Below are 20877 nucleotides of genomic sequence, written 5' to 3'. Positions count from 1 at the left end.
TACTCAAAAAGTGCTTACTCTGTGTTCTTTAAGGCTGAAAGCCATTTTTCACGTTGTCACTTACTAAAAAGAATAATGCAACAGATGAGTGTAGATTTAGCAGATGTTTTCTTGGTGGAAAAGAGTGCTCCTATTGATTTTTTTGTGAATATTTGAATAAAGCAGACAGTGTTTTGACTTGTGGAAAACTGAGAAAGAAATGTTCAAAGATGCTTCAATTTCATCCACACGTCAAACACCAGAGAAATTGCAAGGTACTGCGATGAATTACATCATCACACTACTCGGATTGGGCTTTCTGCAAATTACATTTAGGGAAACGGAAGCGATGATTGTCTTGTGACAGTTTGATTTCATATGTCAGCAGTAATTTGGTTGAATAAGGAGTTTATTGTCAAGGGAAAATCCCTGCTGTGATTCAGTGACAGAGGCTAAATTATAATGTCACAAGAGTTTCAGCACCTCGAGCCTCCAGCTTCATGAGGTGGAATCCAAATAAACATATGGAAAGCCTAAGCTGTGGTTTTCCAGGAGCTGTTGAGCTGTGTGTGTGGGCCTGTGGCATGCATGTGCATGTGCGTCTGTCAGTGGCTGTATGTTAAGTGTCCTTTGCGCTAAAGTGAGTGTGAGTTGGAGACTGGTGCAGGGCAGGAGGGAAATAATTGTGGGTTTGATCCCACTAATTGTTTGAATGAGAGTAGACGTCTGCATGCCAGTATACCAGGCACACCCATAAAAAAAACCCACACACACACACACACACATTTATATAGAAATATACACTCACCGTACAACACACTGACAGGCCTTCTCACACACAAACCTGTTTACACACATACACACACACGCCTCCCCTAACCTTACCCTCTAGTGAAACACGTGTTTCTTTCACACTTTTATGCAATTGAAACAGATGGGAAGTGAGTAGAAAAGAATAGGAAATGAGACAGTGGGAGGGAAGGGAATGGTGGAGCTGTGGAAGATGAAAAGATGCATGGGATGTAGAAAGAAAGAGCAGCAGGAGAGAAGTGTAAGAAAGACCTGAAAAGAAAAGAAGAGAAGTGGGGGAGATTACGCAATTTTTTCTTAAAAAGGAAGTCGAAATGAATGCAGAGAGATGCTTAGAGGTACAAAAGAGAAATCAATAGATCGAGAAAACAGACAAATGTCTACATAGATTTGGTGGGACACACTGCAGGCAGTTCTGCTTTTTGAATTGGAGAGTACTCGGAAAATACGAAGCCAGAGACGTGCGTTACACAGGAGGAGAAAGCAGGGCACAAGTGTTTTTGCGATGTTCATGAACATGAATTAATGAGGAGAGAATAAATCGCTGTCGGCAACAGGAGTGGTCAGACACACACGCACTCACACACACACATACACACACACACATACACACTATCTGGCAACAGACTATTCAAAGGGGCCAGATGCAAGGAGAAGCCCGTGAGACCCGCGTCAGGGGTGATTGCATGAGGGAGAAGGTCACGATAACAAGCAAAACAGACTGGAAAGTGGGACAGAAAAAAACTGACTGGGAGAAAGTCTTCATCACACTGAAATGAGATGTTGTAGTGGAAAATGGATGATCACCTACGGAGTACTGCTTGTAAATGTATCTAGAGTCTATTGTAGCAGAGTTGACATATAATAAGACAGTCATATGTCCAGACACATTTAGATTCATATTCCCTACAACTACTGCAAAGAGCAAATGAAGGGTGGAGACAGTAAACCAACCTGAATCTACAGAGGTCTCTTCGATTGTAAATATGTGAGGTGTCTCTTACAGCAGCTGTCACTCAGTAAACTGATGGACTTGAGACAGTATTCATCCACTATGATAATCAGGCTTGAAGTAAAGTAAATAGTTGATCCACTTATTAATTTTAAGTTTAGAGCTTTATTGTGTCACCACCTGTCATGTAGATAAAACACCTACTGTCCTCCATTAGTGAGGACACTGGATCTGTTTTTGCACATCACTGCTGTGCAACCCAGACACCCAAACAGACTGGAGGGAAGTGGGTTACCATAAGAGGCTTAGACAGCATGTGTACGCATGTGCGTGCGTCTGTCTGTCGGTTGTGTTTTGACATGCATGAATGGGCGGACTGGAACAATAGTCCAGTTATTGTGACCACATTCACTGCGTGATGTGTGTTTCTGGGAGTATTAATAGCACGGGTATTCCAGTAATTTAGAAATGAAGATGCCTAGATTACCCCAGATCATTGCGTGTCTGTGGTTGTTTGTGTATGTGCACATACTGCATGACAAACCCAACAATGATGCTGTCAGCAGATGTCTGCCTCTCTCCCTCTTCTTTTTCTGTTTCTCTCGTGCACTCGCTGTCTGATAACATTAGAGTGGGGATGAAGTGACCCTTACCTCAATAATGCAGGAGCTGATAGGGACACAGTTTATTGCACTTCAGAAACAAAAGCTAATTTACTGTATTTTTCTGTAATGGACATTTCAACTTTGTGGCTCTGTACCTATTTTTTGTGGCTCTGTATTTTCACTTTCTCTCACGTGTTTGACTTTATAGATTGCACAGCGGGAAAGCGTCGTGCCACTTTTAACTCCTGCTGTTTCAAATCTGTGTTATTATTTTTAGCTACAACCCCTGAACCCCTTACTCTCTACATGGTCATTCTGAACTTGCATTACTCGTGTTTATGTAAAACTATCATTCCTTTAGCACAGTTAATATTCAATAGACCCTAACTGTACTCACCTTGTCTATGTTTTTTCTGGAATCACATAACTGTCATGATGTGCCATAATGTGGAGTCACAGTTAATCTCACTTATAATTCTGCCTAATAAAGTAACTGAGATAACATCAGTGGTATTGAGTTGGCTGTTGAGTGTGAAGGTACTTTCCTCTTACAACGGCACCTTTGGGTGTAACTCCAATCTTTACATCTTCTTCTAAACAAATTTGTGTGTACGCCCATTCAAATAAGGTCATGGTTAAAGTGTTATTACACTGCTAAGTAGCGTGACTGTTTAAACACGTGTCTTACAGGGTGTTTTGTCTATACGTTTCATCACAGGTTCTGATTGTTCCCGTAACTTCACCAGTCCCTCGGGTCTCATTGAGTCTCCGGGCTTCCCTGACAAATACCCACACAACCTGGAGTGCTCCTTCATTATCATCGTCCCCTCCAGCATGGATGTCTCCCTCACCTTTCTCACTTTTGACCTGGAGAATGACCCCCTGCCAGGCGGAGAGGGGGACTGCAAGTACGACTGGCTCGAAGTGTGGGACGGGCTGCCGGGAGGTGAGACATTGATCGGATGTGTTTTGTTTCTGCCTCGTGATAATCATCTGAACGTGATGCCGATGATGACATCTCTGATAAAAGGGTTTGTGATGTTGATGGAAACAGCCATTTTGTGAGTCAGTGCACAGAGCACAGAGGTGAAAATGGTGTGTACTCTGCCCTGCCTACATCATTATTGACTGAGGTGGAGTAACTATTTTAGTAGCTGCACGTTGGTAGATGAAAGCTAAGCTTACAGGCAGGATGTTGGCACATACTGTGGAGAAAAACAGAACTTTTCAAGGGGAAAATAAAATACTAGTTGCTGGAAGGAGGGAGGAAAAAAGGGGAGGTGAGAGAAGGAAAGGTAGGGGGTTAGGATATTTCTGGTGTAGCTGCAAGAAGAATTGAGAGTTTAGAAGGACAAATCTAATGCACCAAGACTTTGGATCTAGTTTCAAGAAAGAGAAGAGCAGTGGAAGGGCACTCCACTGCTGGGAAGACTGGAACAAAGTGAGGATATGGTGAGATAAATAAAGGAAGGCAAGAAGCACTCTGCTCTGCCTTCAAGAGGAGCACTTGAAGGGAGTTCAGCAGGTTAACTGGGAAGTAGATTTGTCTTGGAAAAACAGGATTTTGCTAGTTTGACATTTTTATTTGTAAAACAAAATACAAATATTAATTATATGACTGTTGTGATAGTCACTAAGTTCAGTTCTACAATGAACAATTTGACATATTTTAATTACTGGGTTTCCAATCATCTAAGATACCTGGAAATCAGCCACACAAAGACTGGACAATAGTAGTAGCAGCAAACAGCGGTGCTATTCTCTCTATAAATAACATTAACGTTAATCACTTTTGCCTGTGGGGGAGAAGAAACATCAGCGAACGTCAAGCATCAAGTATCAATACCGAGTTAAAATGAAAATATCTCATACAATATCTATAACATATTTGTTCCTTTCTCAAACGACTTAATTGATGAGGAAAAAGAGGTGCTTAGACACTACAGGAGGCGTTTAGTTAAACGTGCACAGTTGGAGCCTTTTGCGGGCAGCAGCAGTTGGTTTGTACTGCTTCACAGTTTCATCTTAGCTCACTGCTGTGCTTATATGAATTGAAATGAAAGCAAGATCTCTATTTGGAGTGTTGAAAGACGTGCGACGATACCCACCACACCACACACACTCAGCTGCTGAGGGAAATGTGAAGCGGTACAGGGTCCGTTGGAGGGCAGGCTCAAAGAGCCGGCCGCTACCTCCTCTCCCTCACCTCCTTCCCTCCCTCTTTCCTCCCATTTCCATTGCCCCCATCTATCTCTTCATTTGCTCATGCGCCCTCATTGTCTACCTTTCTTCCCCTCTCCTCTCCTCGTATTCTTCATTTTCATCTTTTCCTCTCCTTCTTCACTCCCTCAGTTCATTTTCTCTCGCTTCGTTTATAAATAGTCGCTCATCTTTCCTTGCCTTCCCCTACTTGTACTTCTTCTCACCCTCTTTTTCTGGCAGTGTTCAATCATTATTCAGAATTTCATTTGCGACAGAAAAAACTACGGGCAGAAGCCCAAAACCACCAGACTCTCTTCTTTTTTTTCCCAAGCCATAGATTTTCTCAATCTTTAAACTGCACTTTACACTAATCTTATATCTTCTGATCTATAGATTCCTACGACTTTTTCTATACGCTGTCATTTTTCATGCTCTCATCAACCTCTCAAACCCAATCTGATTGCGTTTGTAATTGAGGGGGACCCAAAGACATCCTAACAACCGCCACAATCACATACAGTAAAAGATAAAATAGCTGTAACAAGAATAAAAGTACACACTAAGGCAGGCACGTAGACCACGGCATGGTTAGGTGGCTTACACAATCAGTATGAAAGTTAAAGTAAGTGATGTGAAAAAGTGATGGTGAGATGACGAGAAGCTCGCATCCACCGCTAATGGTTTCATAATGATTTAGCCTGGATGATACGAGGGAGAAAGTCAATCATTCAATTCCGCGAGGGCGTTGATATCCGCTAGAAGATCGAATCTCGACAGTAGAAGATATAAGGGCCGCGCATCTCATATGCTCATCGTACAGATCATCTCTATCAGTCCTATTCCTGACGCCTCTACATCGAATAACCGCTACTCTCCTTTCTGTCCTACTCCCGCTCTCTAATCTCCCGACTCGAATTAATCTCTCCTCTCCCTTCCTCTCCTCTCCTCTCCTCTCTCCTCTTCTCTCCCTCATTCAGCTCGTGTAATCGGAGCACGTGTTTTTAATATGATCTTTTTCGGAACATGCTGTATCTGGAAACTACATTTTACAGTGAACATTCTGGTATATGTGATCACACAAGCCCACTGACTGCCATAGGGTCTACTAGCTACAAAACAAAAGGAGGCGATAGAACCAAAGGGAGAGTGAGTGATGTGAACATTTGCCTTAGGGCGGAAAGGAAACATAAAAGGTGGGAAGGTAGGGAAAGACGAGACTAATACACTTACAGATGGGAACAGCATGCAGAGTGAAGGAACGTTCAGTTACCAGCTGTGGGCATTAGCAGCTGCTGCATGTTTTACTTACACAATCACAGTGGCTCTACCAGCGGAGTAGTCATGTGTCCCGACAACCATCCCGGTACAAAGCTGCAAGACAATGTATTAGAATGCTTTGAGGGACAGTAGCCAAGTGAACAGCCTTGGGAACCCACATGTGTGGTAAAACAGTCTGAGATTTATTTACCTGTCTTTCAACATCTAAATCACAAATAAAATACATGTTTTAGACAGTAATTATTAAACAGATGCCCACGATAATGTGAACCCTGCTTGTGCCCCCTGGCGGCTGGTATCACCACTGCTTGACACGTTCTTGCAGTGTGAAGGTGATAATTCGCTTGCTAATCACCCCACAAATATAAATCAACAGTTTTTGGTTACATTAGGCGAGGAAAATGAAATAATACACAAATCCAAACCTTTACCTGAAACTCCAAACTGTGTCCCTCCCAAGGTTTATTTCTGTCTGCAAGATTATGTAAATTGCTCTGGCTGGTCAGCAAGGAGAGCTAATAGGAACATTGGTTATGAAATGCCTAATCCATTGCACGGTTTTAGAAGTTAAACCCTCCAGTGATTAAGAGCGCCTAAGGTAATTGAACAAGGCTGAACTTCAAGTTTTGTTATAGCCTCCCTGTTGAGATTCCACTTACACACACACACACACCACACAGTTGCAATGCATGTCAATGATGATTAATTATCCACGCTGTGATTTACAGACACTCCCTTGAGCCTTAAGGTGCATTGATCAATGTCTGTGCTACTGTTAAATGCTGCAGGTTGTGGTTTGTGTGTGTGTTTGCGGGTCTGGACCCTGATCAAGTGTGTTAAATCCATAAGAGGAATCGATTGAGTTGTCTTGGGGGGACTACTGCAGGAATCACACACACACACACCACACACACACAAACACACACACACACCACACAACTGTTCCATCTGTCTGCAGTAATAGGCCTATTACTTGATTAACAGTGAAGTCAGTCATCCTCTCACTCTCTATTTTACTACTGAGTGAAGGACTGACTGCGGCTGCTTTACTCTGCACACACACCTGGAAATGTCCAATAATGCGGAGGGTGAGGGTGTAAGTATTAAGCCACAGACTAACACCGTTAATTAAAGAGCACAGGTTAGTGTTGCATTGGTGTTATACATAGTTCGGACTAACTTATGTGGAATACACTTTACTTTCACTTTCAAAAACAATATAATTAAACGAAAAAACTAGACTAAGGCACTAGTTACGGTTTACTACATCATTCTCCTGCCTTCGTAGGTGTTCAACACACCACAATGTGGACAACTAAGGACACACCATCAGCTGTTTATCCTGCCCCTGCTCTATGTGTAATCGTTGCTGTGAGGTGTATTACTATTTAAAAGTCTTTTCTCTCTAGGGATTGTACAAGAAGTATGAGTGAGTAAAAGAGAACATTAAGCAGCTCTGACCCGCAAGCTTATCGTGTCTTCAGGGGAGCCTTATCAGTGCTTCTAGAAGCATCTTGATAGTCAGAGGGGATCGGCTGGAATCCCATCACCTCTATATATAAAGTTCTTATCCTGACAACTGCTTAAACGTTTCTACTTTAAAGATCTCGTTGCATAGGAGTCACGAACTTGCATTTGTCCCATTATACATGACACATACGCCTGCTGTTTCTGTTCACCAAAAAAAAAACGTTTATGCAGGCAAAGGATGGTTCACTTCCCCTTCAGCCACAGTAAATGTTGCATGAGTTGAGAACATGGACAAAATGGGCAACACTACAAAACAACGCAAAAAAACAACGGAGGATGTGCTAGAAAAAACGACACATGAGGGAACAATTTTGTAAGACATAAATCCACATTAAGAGCCCTTGAACTGCCAGTAATCCGGCACTGAACTTACATTTTTTCTCATGCTCTCTTGTCTGTTACATTGTGAAAACACTGTCACACATTACTGCAAGCCTGCTCCTATAGTCAGCTCTTTTACTGTGTGTTTCCAGAGCTACGTCCATTGCTGTGGGCACCCCTGATGTTTGAATGAATGAAAAGAACATGTGCAGGTGTGAACAGACAGCTCCTGATCTAAAGACCGAGGGAGAGCGAGGGGTGGGGGAAACGTGTGATGGCAAATTAAGACCCTAGTCACGAGGGGAGGATTAGGCGAAGGTAGGGGAGGAGGGGTGGAAGTGCATCTGTTTTACTGTTCACGTCAGGGGACGACCGGGTTTGGAGTAGCTTCCGCTCCTGCAAACACACCACCTAACACCAAAAAAAACAAACATTAAAATCTCTTAGCATCTTCTATTATGTTTACTTCCACTTTTCGCATAACTATAATCTGACTGTTGTCTTCTTTATATTTGTAAACATGTGTATATTATGAATATGATGTACCTTTTTTCAATCCTATTCCGTTTTGTGTAAACCAAGAGAAAAAGGTCCTGTGCACGCTCTCCAAGCAATTTTTTTTGATAAGTGTAGGAGAATCAAATTCAGGATTTTTGTAAATCCTGTAGCATGCAGTGCAAATCACTGATCAGCTGCAGTGGAATATGTGGGGGAGAACGAGGAGAGAGGAGAGAGGATGAATGGGATTACGCAGTTTGTTTAGAACGCTGTGTTCTCCTACACAGCGATAGATGGAAACCTCCAACCCTTATAGATCTGACTTGGTGCATGGCCACAGGCTCTGTGTGTTGAACGGGTGTTTATGTGCTAGTAGGATCGAGGTGTTTTTGCAGGTTTCTCGTGTACAGTCTGCTGGACTGTTGTAAGTGTGTATTTCTTCTACTTTCTACTAAAGGCACAGGAGCCGTATAGGGGGGCAAGAGGGCGGGGAGGGCTGAAGGGACACCGTCCGTGTCTGTATGAGTGGAGAATGTTGGCAGCAGAGTGGATGCAGTGGTCATGTTCTCTCTCACAATACCTTCACACTGTGTGCTGAAAATTTTTGGAAATCTTTTTTCGCGTTTTCGTGGATTCCACGTCTGCACTGCAAGACACGTCAACGCGGAGCTTCTCCTAATGGCCCCCACGATGGATAAGGCTGCTGTGAAAAATAAGGTCCTTAGAGCTTTTAGAGCCGGACAAGGAAAAGTGTGGACTTTGGAACACCATTATTGAGTGCTGCTCACGATTTGCTGATGGTTTAGCAGCCCAACTTTCGCCATGGCTCAACTCTGACAGATGGTGCGTGATGTTATTTTGTTAAAAATTTTGCCATGCATAACACAGTGGTTTGCGGATGCTCTAGAGAGCCGCCGCAGCACAGGAATTATTACCTGCTCACCAGGTTAACAGGGCCGCACTGTGAGTGCGTTCAGATCATTATTTTCCACTCGCCTCAGTCTGTGCGCAGGAGCAAACACAAAAAATTTGTAATATAGGAAAAAACTAATTGTGAGTTTGAAATCTACTATAATACAAAAGGTGGTGATGGCGAGCAGGTGAAGAAGCTGATAGACACCATACTTACCTATCTATCTGGATGCGGCGTGTTCATATCTTGACGTCAGCACTGTTAATAAAGCAGAGTTTGAAATTCAGTTATCACAACTTCTAATATCCCCTTTCCCCATCTTGTTCTTGTCTCGCCCCACGCCACTGGTCTTGGCCACGGTTATTTGTCAGACAGCAATTGAGCGAAAGCTACAGAGGGAAAGAGGGCAGATAGAGAAAAAGGAGTAAGACAAAGATGACAGCGAAAAAGGCGGGCACTGAAAGTGAGGACCACAGCGACATATTAGAGAAGTCCAGGGGAGAAAGAAGACGATTGTCGAGAACATGAGTAGCCGTTTAAACAAGTTGTCATTTCAGAAAAAGAGGAGGGAAGAGTCTGTCACGGGAAAAGGCTTTCTCTTGGGGAAGGAAACATATGACAGAAAACTTGTGGACCCTCATGTAGAACACCATGCACGCAGACATCGGTGTGCATCGTTGCGGGGACCACTCGTTCACACACGCGTTTTCTAAGCCCTTATCCCAATGTTTAAGTACACTAATTCTAAAACCTTACCCCTGAGAAATTCCATTCACAAAAGTACTGTGCAACAAAACATAGAGAAAACACACACACACACACCACACACAACACACACGCTCACAGTGCGTGGACACTCAGGTTAACTGCGGTGAAAGTTCCCAGCGAGCCGTCACAAAGCATGATGGGAGAGTGGGGGGTACATGAATCTTATTATGTCAGGGGCTGCTCACCTGCAGAATACACACACACCCCACACCACACACACGCACACACACACACACACACACACACCCATCACATACACAGATTCAACCGTCAGATACACAAACTGAAGACAGTCTAAGCAGAACCACACAGAAAATACCTGCACTCCCTAATCTGACACTTTTTAAACAAATACAGTTGTTAAAATAACCTTTTCTATATCCATATATGTCACATACTACATACTTTAGCATCCTTTTGTAGCTGAATCTTGGAAAATGAAATGAATTAACTGTTACCTTTCAACTGTAGGGAAAAGACCACTGTCATGCCTTTTGAGTGAAAAGTGTTCATTTCATTTTTTAGAAAAATGAAAAAAGCTCAGTTTGGGATAACTACGGTTCAGTCATCAGAAATGTTGGCCAAAGAGGAGCAGATGGGTCGTTTAGATTTTTGGTTACTACAAGTAAGTTTTGAAAATTGAGCTCTTTGAATTTGAACCTCATGTCTTCTCGGGACAGCTCTCAAGGACTCCTTTCCGGGCAGCTATTTTAGAGCCAGGCAGGTGCGTCCTGGTGCCAGACAATAGATGGCAACACTCTGCTTGCGGGTTCTGAGATAGTTTTTAACATTTGTGGTCAGAAAATATTGAAAAGAAACAAAGAATATACCTAGTCGAGGTCAGTGGCTTCTCTGGGAGAAAAACAATCCCTGGACCCTTTTCTGTGTTTATAAATAAATAGTATGATTTATAGATACAATAGCAGAAATAAACCGTTATCTGTTAACATTCGATTTTATTTAGTTGACATAAACGTGTGAGAAGTTTTGAGCAAAGGAAAACAGGAAATTATTGAAACTGCCCTTAAAAAAAAACAGTGGAAAATGTGAGTTGTCCTGTGGATTGGAATTGGTTGGCCCCCTCAGGTGGAGGTTCAAATGTTATTGAATGAGGACCCAGGCAAAGATTGTAAACTGGTGTCATTTTGTTCCCCATTATATCTGCTTCCACCTTCAAAGGACCAGTAGCTTCTATTACATAAATCCTAAACTTTAACACTGGACAACGAGAAACACAAGATGTGAGGTGCCCTGGGACCTTTACCCTTTTTAAAGCATTGCATCCCGTGCCGTTTTTAGATTATGTTAAATTAGTGGGAGAGATTTACAATCAGTATTCTTTGAAATAATTATTTGCTAATGTAATGTTTCTTTTGCCTTCTCAAACGGAGATGTCATCTCGATTTTCCTTTACCCTTTGTTTGGTTGCAATATAGTTTTAATCCCTAAAATTGCTGTTGGTTCTCATTACCGTTGACGCTTGTAGCAGTCAATTCTAAAATCCCTCAATTAATTACAGTTCGGGTTACAGCATTTTTAAACGGTTTTTCTTTCTGTCTTCTCGTGCAGTTGGTCTTTTCTCCACCATTGTAAACTGCAATGAATTGGGCTGAATTTCATTGGAATTGTCATGACACCCATGCTTCTGCTGATAGTTCTTTGTTCAGGCATCCTTTAGGACACTGCTAGATGGAAACACTTAGCTTGTTGTTAACGTTTTGTATTCAAATATGTAATATGCTGTCAGAAGCAAACTAAATCAAAAACAACAGGATTTTTAGTCCCCTCCTCCTCTAATGAAATTTGTCCTTTCCTACCTCTTACCTATCTGAACATTACACTTAAAATCTCGGTCTCCTCTGCATGTTTTGATTACGTAGCGATCCCGATGGAACTCAGAGTCGCAGCACTTGTGGTGAAGCCCCGTAGCAACTCGCACCTCGCACAATCAATCTGTCGGGTCCCTCGCTCCACATCAAGTTCGTATAGACTCTACGCCCACCAGTGGCGGGGTTCTCGCTTGCGTTATGAAATCTTCAAACCTGGTAGCGGTCCTTGTTTTTTGTTTTTACTTTAAGGACTAAGTATAATGGACCCCTTCAAGAACATTAAAGGTTGCAAAGTTATGCGAGGAAATAATTTTTTGCACAACTTTGAAAAGAATATATTTTACTTAATTAATACTCAAATCCGTTCCTCCTAACTGAAAGGTCTTATTCTCAAACCGAGGGCCATTATCAACTGTAATGGCTCTCATATGGACAGCCATAATGTGAAGAGACTGAGAGGAGTGCACTTTACACACCGGCTCTAGTCACTGTATACAAGCTACTGATAGGAGGAATCAGCACTGCTTCATTAGGCGACCAAGCCCCGTTCAATCTCCCTGGAGTCATGAAAGACAGCGAGGGGGGGGGGAAAAACGACAAAGACAAGCAAGACGACCCTTGATAGTCCTTTAGGACCTTCAAGGCGAGACCTCTTCTCCCGTCGTGGCACTTTGTGTGTGTGGGTTTGTGTGTGTGTGTCTTGTGTGCTTGCCTGACATGGCTCCCCTTCAGGTTTCGCAGGGTCAGCCCAGTGCGACCTAATTGAGCATCAAAGGGGCGAGTGAGGACAGAGAGGTGCGTGGTGCGTGCACCACAGCATCTTGTCCCGTTCCCCCTGAAAAAGCATTCCGCCTGGCCTGCTTAATTGGTCATGAGCCGTTATTACCCAGACACACCACATACAGCCGCAATACACCGGGCTGAGGTACTACCACACATGTGCCTGTGTTTCAACCTGCTGGCAATAGCGGCTTGGATTTTGTGTGTGTGTGAGTGTGTCTTTGTGTGAAGGGTCCATGGGATGGACTTTACTTAAAACACATGAGTGTTCACATATAGGACCTTAGAGAGAGACAGCGATGTTTTTCAAAAGTGTTAAAACACAACTCACTCTTAACAGGAGCTTTCATAAGAAGCTTTCAGATTTGAAGCTAACTCATGTTTTATTGTTGTTATATGTCCTCATAAACATGTTCCGAGTTCACGATTTCATTACAGTATCGTTTAGATGTTGATTAGGAACTGCATGAGCACACTTTCAGGTCACAGTCGGTGAATGTGCATATGCCGTCTCAGGCGGAAGTGCCAAGAGCATGGTTCAAGTACCGCCACTCCTTTATATGGGAACAAAAACATTGTTTTATATTCATTTATTATTTCTAGAAGTGTCTGTTTCAGTTACAGCCCACTTCTTTAGTATGGGAAGAAAACATTATGTTTTATATTTCATTTATATTTCTCGATTTAACATCCCAGTTTACCATCAACTCCAGCAGTGAAGTTTTTTAGCAGGCCGCTCGGGTAAAATCCATAAACCCTACACACCGCCTCCGCAGGTCTTCTTCTGGTTTGTCTCCGCTGTTTAAAATGTGTGCGCCTGAGTCCAGGTCTTGGCAGTAATGATGGAGCTATTTGGAACATTCAAGCTGTTGCCAATTATGCTAAACAAGATCTTGTATCTGGAAGGTGTAAACTCGGTCTGTTGCGTGGGAGCTAGATTTGTTTGTGTGTATACATACTGTATAGTCACGATCAACGTCTAAATATGTATCTGTAAGATTTACCCATGCACATTCTGTTTGCGTCACCCTAAAAGAAGATTTGACAAGAAAAGAAGTACTCTAACTTTCTCTGTGTAATTCCATGCCTTCGGCTGCTGGCACATATACTCTCACTATCGACTGAAAACGAGGAGTAAAAGATGCGAGTGACATGAGGACATCTATAGTGAAGTGGCTTCAAAAGCTGTACTTTTTGTGATACGTTTATTTTTCTAAACCGTCAATTACCGGCATCATCAGAAAATTGGAATCGTGTGTTCTTTTCGTAGTTCAAAAATATAAAATATATATTTGGTGCTATTTAATCACTCTGAGGAGTTCTAGTGCGTATACAACACTTTGAATTTAACTATATTGAAATTTCTATGCATGCGAAGCATTGTTGCAGCATTTTCCTTCACCAGGAAACAACTTTGTTTGTATGTTGCGCACATTATTTATTCATTCGGAACTACATTTAAACAAATAGTTTTTTAAACAAACATTTAAATACTTTGTTTGTTTAAATCCTGCAAGCTACAAACAGGAGTGATGATTATTCAGACCTGTTTTTCTGTTCCATGCTTGCTGTTTGTGGGACTCTTCATCTCTCCTGACTGAAGAGGCCTCTTCCCATTCTGCCATGTACTGGGAATGTAATGAAGTGTGTGCTGTGTGTGTGTCTGTGCAGCTGTTGTGTGTGTGTGTGTGTGTGTTGAGGGACCACCCCATCTCTGGGTGTCCCACTACTGGACCCCTTAAAGATTAACAGTCCTGAACACGCACAATACATAAATAAATGCATACCATGGACCTAAACACTGATATGACATAACAGTATTCCTTAAATGCTACTTCCCCATAATTTTCATAGCTTTTAACATATTACAGACAAACAAGATCTTACTTAACACACCACTACACACAGTCCTTGTTTTTGTTTACAGCCTGTTACTGTGGCGTAGTATAAAATCCCAGCCAATAAGCATGCAGCTAGTACGCGTGGCTCAAATCACACTGGACCGTCTAGGTGGGTGCCCCGAGCTGTTATTGGACCCAGAACTACCAGAACACACACGCGTCAGACAATTAGAGGCATGTAATGCCCTGGATGCCACTGGGCGACAGGGTACTCATTAATGTAAGGAGCTGCATGTCTGCACGGAAACACACATGTTTTATCATGAGGGACAGACTTAATATCCTGGAGATCACCTTTATAACCTTGCTCCTCTAACCCTAACCTTACCCAACTCACTCTGTTTACTTTAGAGGCTTTTTGATCGTAAACGGGACATGCGTGTTTCTGTGAAACTGTGAATTGTGAGTAAATTCAAGTGAACACATCCCCAGGCGATGTAATGTGGCAAGCATTGTGACAATCCTTCCAAATTAATTGCTGTTGTTTACTATCTGCGCAGCGCCTTTTAGGCACTTCTCTCTCCGTTCGTCCAACTACACTCCAAGTTAGTTTATTACCATAGGACTAACCCAATCACAGGCTCGCTCCTCCCCCTCTGGGCTTCTTCGGAAGTGGATCGCGTCTTAACCGGTGCTAAGTGAACAGAGGAATAGGGACGGTAACGAATTAGCAGAGGTACGGATCCTTCAAATGCAAATGAAGCCAAGCCAGAAGTTCTATTGATTCCTTGATCTGGCCGTGCGCATAATGTCCCCTGAGAAACCACCTTTACTAAAAAGTGCTACTGTGTTCTTTAAGGCTGAAAGCCCTTTTCACGTGTACTTACTAAAAAAAATAATGCAAACAGATGAGTTGTGATTTAGCAGATGTTTCTTGGTGAAAAGACGTGCTCCTATTGCATTTTTTTGTGAATATTTGAATATAAGCAACGTGTTTTGACTTGTGGAAAAACTGAGAAAAGAAATAGTCTAAAGATGCTTCAATTTCAATCCCATTCATAAACACCAGAGAAATTGCCAGGTACTGCGATAAATTACATCATCACACTACTCGGATCGGGCTTCTGCAAATTCACTTTAGGGAAGAACGGAAGCGATTGATTGTCTGTGACCGTTTGAGTTTCATATGTCAGCACATTGTTGGTTGAATAAGGCAGTTTATTTGTCAAGGGAAAATCCCTGCTGTGATTCAGTGACAGAGGCTAAATATAATGTTAACCAAAGAGTTTCAGGACTCCGAGCCTCCAGCTCATGAATGGTGGAATCCAAATAAATATGGAAAGCCTAAGCGTTGGTTTACAGGAAGTGTTGAAGCGTGTGTGTGGGCCTGTGGCTGCATGTGCATGTGGTCTGTCAGTGGCGTGTATGTTAAGTTGTCCTTTGGCTAAGTGAGTGTGCGTTGGAGACTGGTGCAGGTGCAAGGAGGGAAATAATATGTGTGTTTGCTCCCACTAATTGTGTTGTAGAGTTAGAGTTGCCTGCCAGTATACCAGGCACACACCCAAAAAAAAACAACACACACACACTTTTATAGAACATATACACTCACCGTACAAACACACTGACGGCCCCTCTCACACACAAACCGGTGTTTACACACAACACACACAGCCTCCCACTATACCTTACTCTAGTGAAACACAGTGTTTCTTTCACACTTTTGAAATTGAAAACAGAGTGGGTAAGTGGTAGAAAAGATAGGAAAGGAGACAGTGGGAGGAAGGGAATGTGGCGCTGTGGAGATGAAACGCTGCATGGGACTGTAGAAAGAAAGGCAGCAGGGCAAGAAGTGTAAGAACAGACTTGAAAAGACAGAAGAGAGCGGGGGGATACGCTTAATTTCTGTAAAAGGACGTCGAAATGAATGCGAGAGAATCGCTTGAGTACCAAAAGAGAAATCAAAGATCGAGAAAACGACAATGTCTACATACGATTTTGTGGGAACACGCAGGCCAGTCTGCGTTTGTGAATTGGAGGAGTTCGCGAAAATACGAAGCAGAGACGTGCGTTACACCAGGAGGGAAAGCAAGGGCACAAGGTTTTTGCGTAGTCAGACACATGAAGACTGAGGAGAGAAGGGATGGGGAAGAATCAATGCTGTCTGGCAACGGAGTGGGTCAGACACACACACGCACCTAACACACACACATACCACACACCACACATACACTACTGGCAACCAGGATATTCAAGGGCGCCAGATGCAAGGAGAAGCCCGTGAGACCGCGTCGGGGTGATGCATGATGGGAGAAGGGTCCGATAACAAGAAAACGATGGATGGAAAGTTGGGACAGGAAAAAAACTGATGGGAGAAAGTCTTCACACATTGAAATGAGATGTTGTAGATGAGGAAAATGGATGACACCTACGGGAGTATGCTTGTAACTGTTCTAGAGCTATTGTTCAAGCCAGGTTTGGACATCTAATAAGACAGTATATGTCCAGAAACATTTTAGATTTATATTCCCTACAACTACGCAAAGAGCCAATGACGGTGGAGGCGTAAACCAACCTGAAATCTACGAGGTCTCTTCGATTGTGTAATAATCACTTTGGGACCTCCCTTGGTCCCTCGCCTCTAATTATCAGAGTCTAATTACAACACATTTACTGTTCCAGCGTGATTTTCACACTTCGGAAGAATTAAGACAGATTAGAGGATTTGGTGTCCATCATTGTTTTTGGCTGTTTGGCTTTTGTAGCACAGTGAGAGAGGAATAAAAGCAGGAAGCTAGGCAGCACTAAATAAAATAGAGATGAAAGCAGACAGAAAAATGTATGAGCATGCTGGGGAATGTTGGAAAAATGCTGAACAAATGTCACTAGTTATCAGTCACATACACAAAACACGTAACAAGTGGCTTTTTACTAATGTTTTGCTTAAACTTGTGTAGTCTCCTGTTGTTTGTCGTGCTGTAAATGTGGCCACGGGCACCATGAGTTTGAAGGGTTACAGATAAAAACTGGCGAGAGGGCAGACTAATAGGAAAACACACTCAAGCACACACACTTAGATTTTTTCCTCCGCTCTCCCGTTATGTCTCTGTTGTGGTGCTTTCCCTTCCAGTTATTAACATTTCAGCCATATCAATTATAGATAAGCGAATTTCTCCACTCAGAAATCATTCAGACATTTCTATGTTGAAATTGAAGCATCAATATTTCACTGACTGGCTGTTTGTTGACAGGCTGAAAGGTTGAAAAGACCTGCTGTGCGTTGCTTTACTTTCACACTGTGCTGTGGGAATGACACACTTTTCTGTGTCTGTTTTACTTAACGGTTTTTATTATCGGGTCACTTTGATGCACAAGATGCTTCTGTCTATACGATTCTCTCCCATGCTGCCCATGATCACACAGTGATGTCAGCAGCAACCCTGACACACACATCTGCCCCAGTATCTCTTGTCAAATTTAACATTTCTCTTCTTGGATGATCAGATTTATATTATATGGTCATAATAGTGTTGTCCATGTCCATTTCTCATGCTTCTAAATTACAGTTTTGAGAAACAGAAAACTGCTGTTAATCTTTAGTTTATTGAGACACAGACGCACACACTCATCGTTTTTGAACAAAGGACACATCTATGTCTCTAGACACAGACTACATTGTGAACAAGGCAATATGGTTCTGCTCTCTTTCTTCATAACATAAAGTCACGATACAGTTGCATCTGTCTCTAAGAGAAAACCTCCATGCACGCTCACACAAGGAGATGTTTTGAATCTGCAGTCCGACGGGAGTTGTTTTATTATGTCACTATGTTGAAGCATCCTAATCTATTATGGTCCTGATTGCAATTTAAGATGTAATCTATAATGCATTACATTTTGTCAAGCACTCCTCTGGCTCTGCAGTCAAAATCGATAGAGAGGTGGTCAGAGAGAGAGAAGGAGATGTTTTCATTAAGATTTATAGGCTGTAGCAAGTTAAGAGTGCAGGAAGATTAACAGGAAGACTGCTAAACAGAAATGCGTGTGCCCTTGCTAAAATGAGACCATGGTCATTCTTCACTTTGACTTCCCATGGTGCCATCCACATGAGAGGAACCAGGATGATAGGTGGTCAGTGTATTACTCAGCAGTTTTTTTGTATTTTGGACTATGAAAACCAAATTAAGGACATTGCTATATACAGTAAGTATGTGAACCCTTTGGAATTTCATGGGGTTTGCATTCATTTGTCATAAAATCTGATCTGATCTTTAGAGTATTTACAACTATAATCTGCCAACTGGTTGACCCCCTCCTTGGCAGCAATAGCCTCCACCAGGTGCCTCCTGTAGCTGTAGCTCAGACCCTGCACATCATTCATCATTGTAGTCCATTCTTCTGCAGAACTGCTTTAGCTCTGTCTTTGAACGTCTCGTGTGTGACTCTCTTCAAGTCGTTCCATAACTTTTGTAATTTATAATTTCTATTGGGTTGAGATCTGGGCTCTGATTGGCCACTCCAAAAGATGGATTTTGACATTCTCACATCATTATGAAGATTTTTTTGATACACTTGGAAATTCATCTTCCCCCAAATCACTGCAAGCTGGTCACCTGATGCATCAAAGCAGGTCCAAATCATGATGTTTCCTCCACCATACTTGACAGTTGGGATGAATGTTTTCATGATGATATGCTGTGACCTTTTTATGCCAGATGTAGTGCTGTGGATTCTTTCAAGAAGATCAATAATGATGAAACATGTTAAGTTGTGAGACTTAGATGTGCATGAGAGTGTGACTTGTATTGTGTTTGGATTAATCAGCCCTACCTGCTACCTGGTGTTTCCATATGTTTTCCAAAATGTAAAGCTCCTGCTGTCACCCTTCAAATAACTGGAAGATATCCATATCCAAACCTGTGTCTATACTGCAGCAAGTCCAGTTCTCTGACATTATTCCTACACATATTCCTTTGGTCTTGGTCATTTGCACAGCTCTTGACTGGTAAATATTTGTGACACAAATGAATTTGTATTAAATTCTCCTTGTGGAAACTTGTAGTATAGTTACATGTTCATGAACGGTCAGAATTAGCACTACAGGAGCCGTTTCGTAAAGTGCACAGTGTGGAGCCTTTTGAGGCAGCAGTTGGTTGTCTGCTTCACAGTTTCCTCTTAGCTCACTGCTGTCGCTGAAAGCAAGATCTCTATTTGGAGTGCTTGGAAAGAACGTGCGCACGCATACACACACACACACACACACTCAGCTGCTGAGGGAAATGTGCAGCGTCAGGGTCCGTTGAGGGCAGGCTCAAATCATCCTGACAGCTACCTCCTCTCCCTCACTCCCTCCTCTCCTCTTTCCTCCTCTTTCCAATAGCCCCCATCTATCATCTTTCATTTGCTCATGCGCCCTCCACTGTCCTACCTTCTTTCCCCCTCCTCCTCCTCCTCGTCTTCTTCATCTCATCTTCCTCTCCTTTCCTTCACTCCTTCAGTCTCCTGTCTCTGCTTCCGTATAACTAGTCGTCATCTTTCCTTGCCTTCCCTCCTTGTCCTCTTCTCACCCTCTTTCTTCTGCAGTGTTCCATCATTATTCAGCATTTCATTTGAGAAAACACGGGCAGCAAGCCAAACACCAGACTCTTCTTCTTTTTTTTCCATCGCCCTCCTCTTCTCCCTCTTTAAACTGCACCTAATCTTATATCTTTCTGATTTATAGACTTTCCTTAAGACTTTTTCTATACGTCTGTCACTTTTTTCATGCTCTCATCACCTCTCCACAACCCAATCTGATGCTGTTTGTAATCTGAGGAACACAGACATCCTAACAAACGCACAATCACATACAGTATAAAGATAAATAAGCTGTAACAAGAATAAAAGTACAAACTCAGGCAGGCACGTAGACCACGTCATGGTTAGGTGCTTACACAATAGTATGAAGTAAAGCAGTGAGTTAAAAAGTGATTTATATGACAGAGAAGCTGCAGTCCACGATAATGGTTTCACTAATGGATTTAGACCTTGTCATTTCTACTCTGGCTCAATCAATCATTCAACTTCATGCTAGGGCTGTTTTTCTCTCCTCTCTCCTCTCCTCTCTCCTCTCCTCTCTCCTCTCTCCTCTCCTCTCCTCTCTCCTCTCTCCTCGTTCCTCTCCTCCTCTCTCCTCTCTCCTCTCCTCTCCTCTCCTCTCCTCTCCTCTCCTCTCTCCTCTTCTCTCCTCTCTCCTCTCCTCTCCTCTCCTCTCCTCTCCTCTCCTCCTCTCCTCTCCTCTCCTCTCCTCTCCTCCTCCTCTTCTCTCCTCTCATCTCAGCTGTTGTAATCTGGAGCAAGTGTTTTAATATGATCTTTTAGGAACATGCTGTATCTGGAAACTACATTACAGTGAACATTCTGGTATATGTGATCACACAAGCCCACCTGACTGCCATAGGAGTCTACTAGCTACAAAACCAAAAGGAGGTAGATAGAAAAAAAGGGAGAGTGACGTGATGTGACATTCTGCCTTAGGGCGGAAAGGAAAAAATAAAAGGTGGAGGTAGGGAAGAAGAGACTATACAATACAGAT

At 42.6% G+C, this 20877-nt stretch overlaps 1 protein-coding gene across 1 annotated transcript in view; it reads left to right on the top strand.

The window, feature by feature from the left end:
- LOC113172858 (neuropilin-2-like) overlaps positions 1-20877 on the top strand; it is a 49800-nt gene that overhangs the window by 25883 nt on the left and 3040 nt on the right. The window contains exon 4 of the mRNA XM_026375888.1: positions 3065-3292. Within this exon, the coding sequence (XP_026231673.1) occupies positions 3065-3292 (228 nt within the window). The remainder of the gene's footprint in view (positions 1-3064; positions 3293-20877) is intronic.

This window comes from Anabas testudineus, chromosome 21 (assembly GCF_900324465.2).
Source record: "Anabas testudineus chromosome 21, fAnaTes1.2, whole genome shotgun sequence".
Taxonomy (NCBI): domain Eukaryota; kingdom Metazoa; phylum Chordata; class Actinopteri; order Anabantiformes; family Anabantidae; genus Anabas; species Anabas testudineus.
This window is presented reverse-complemented; position numbering and strand designations above follow the sequence as displayed.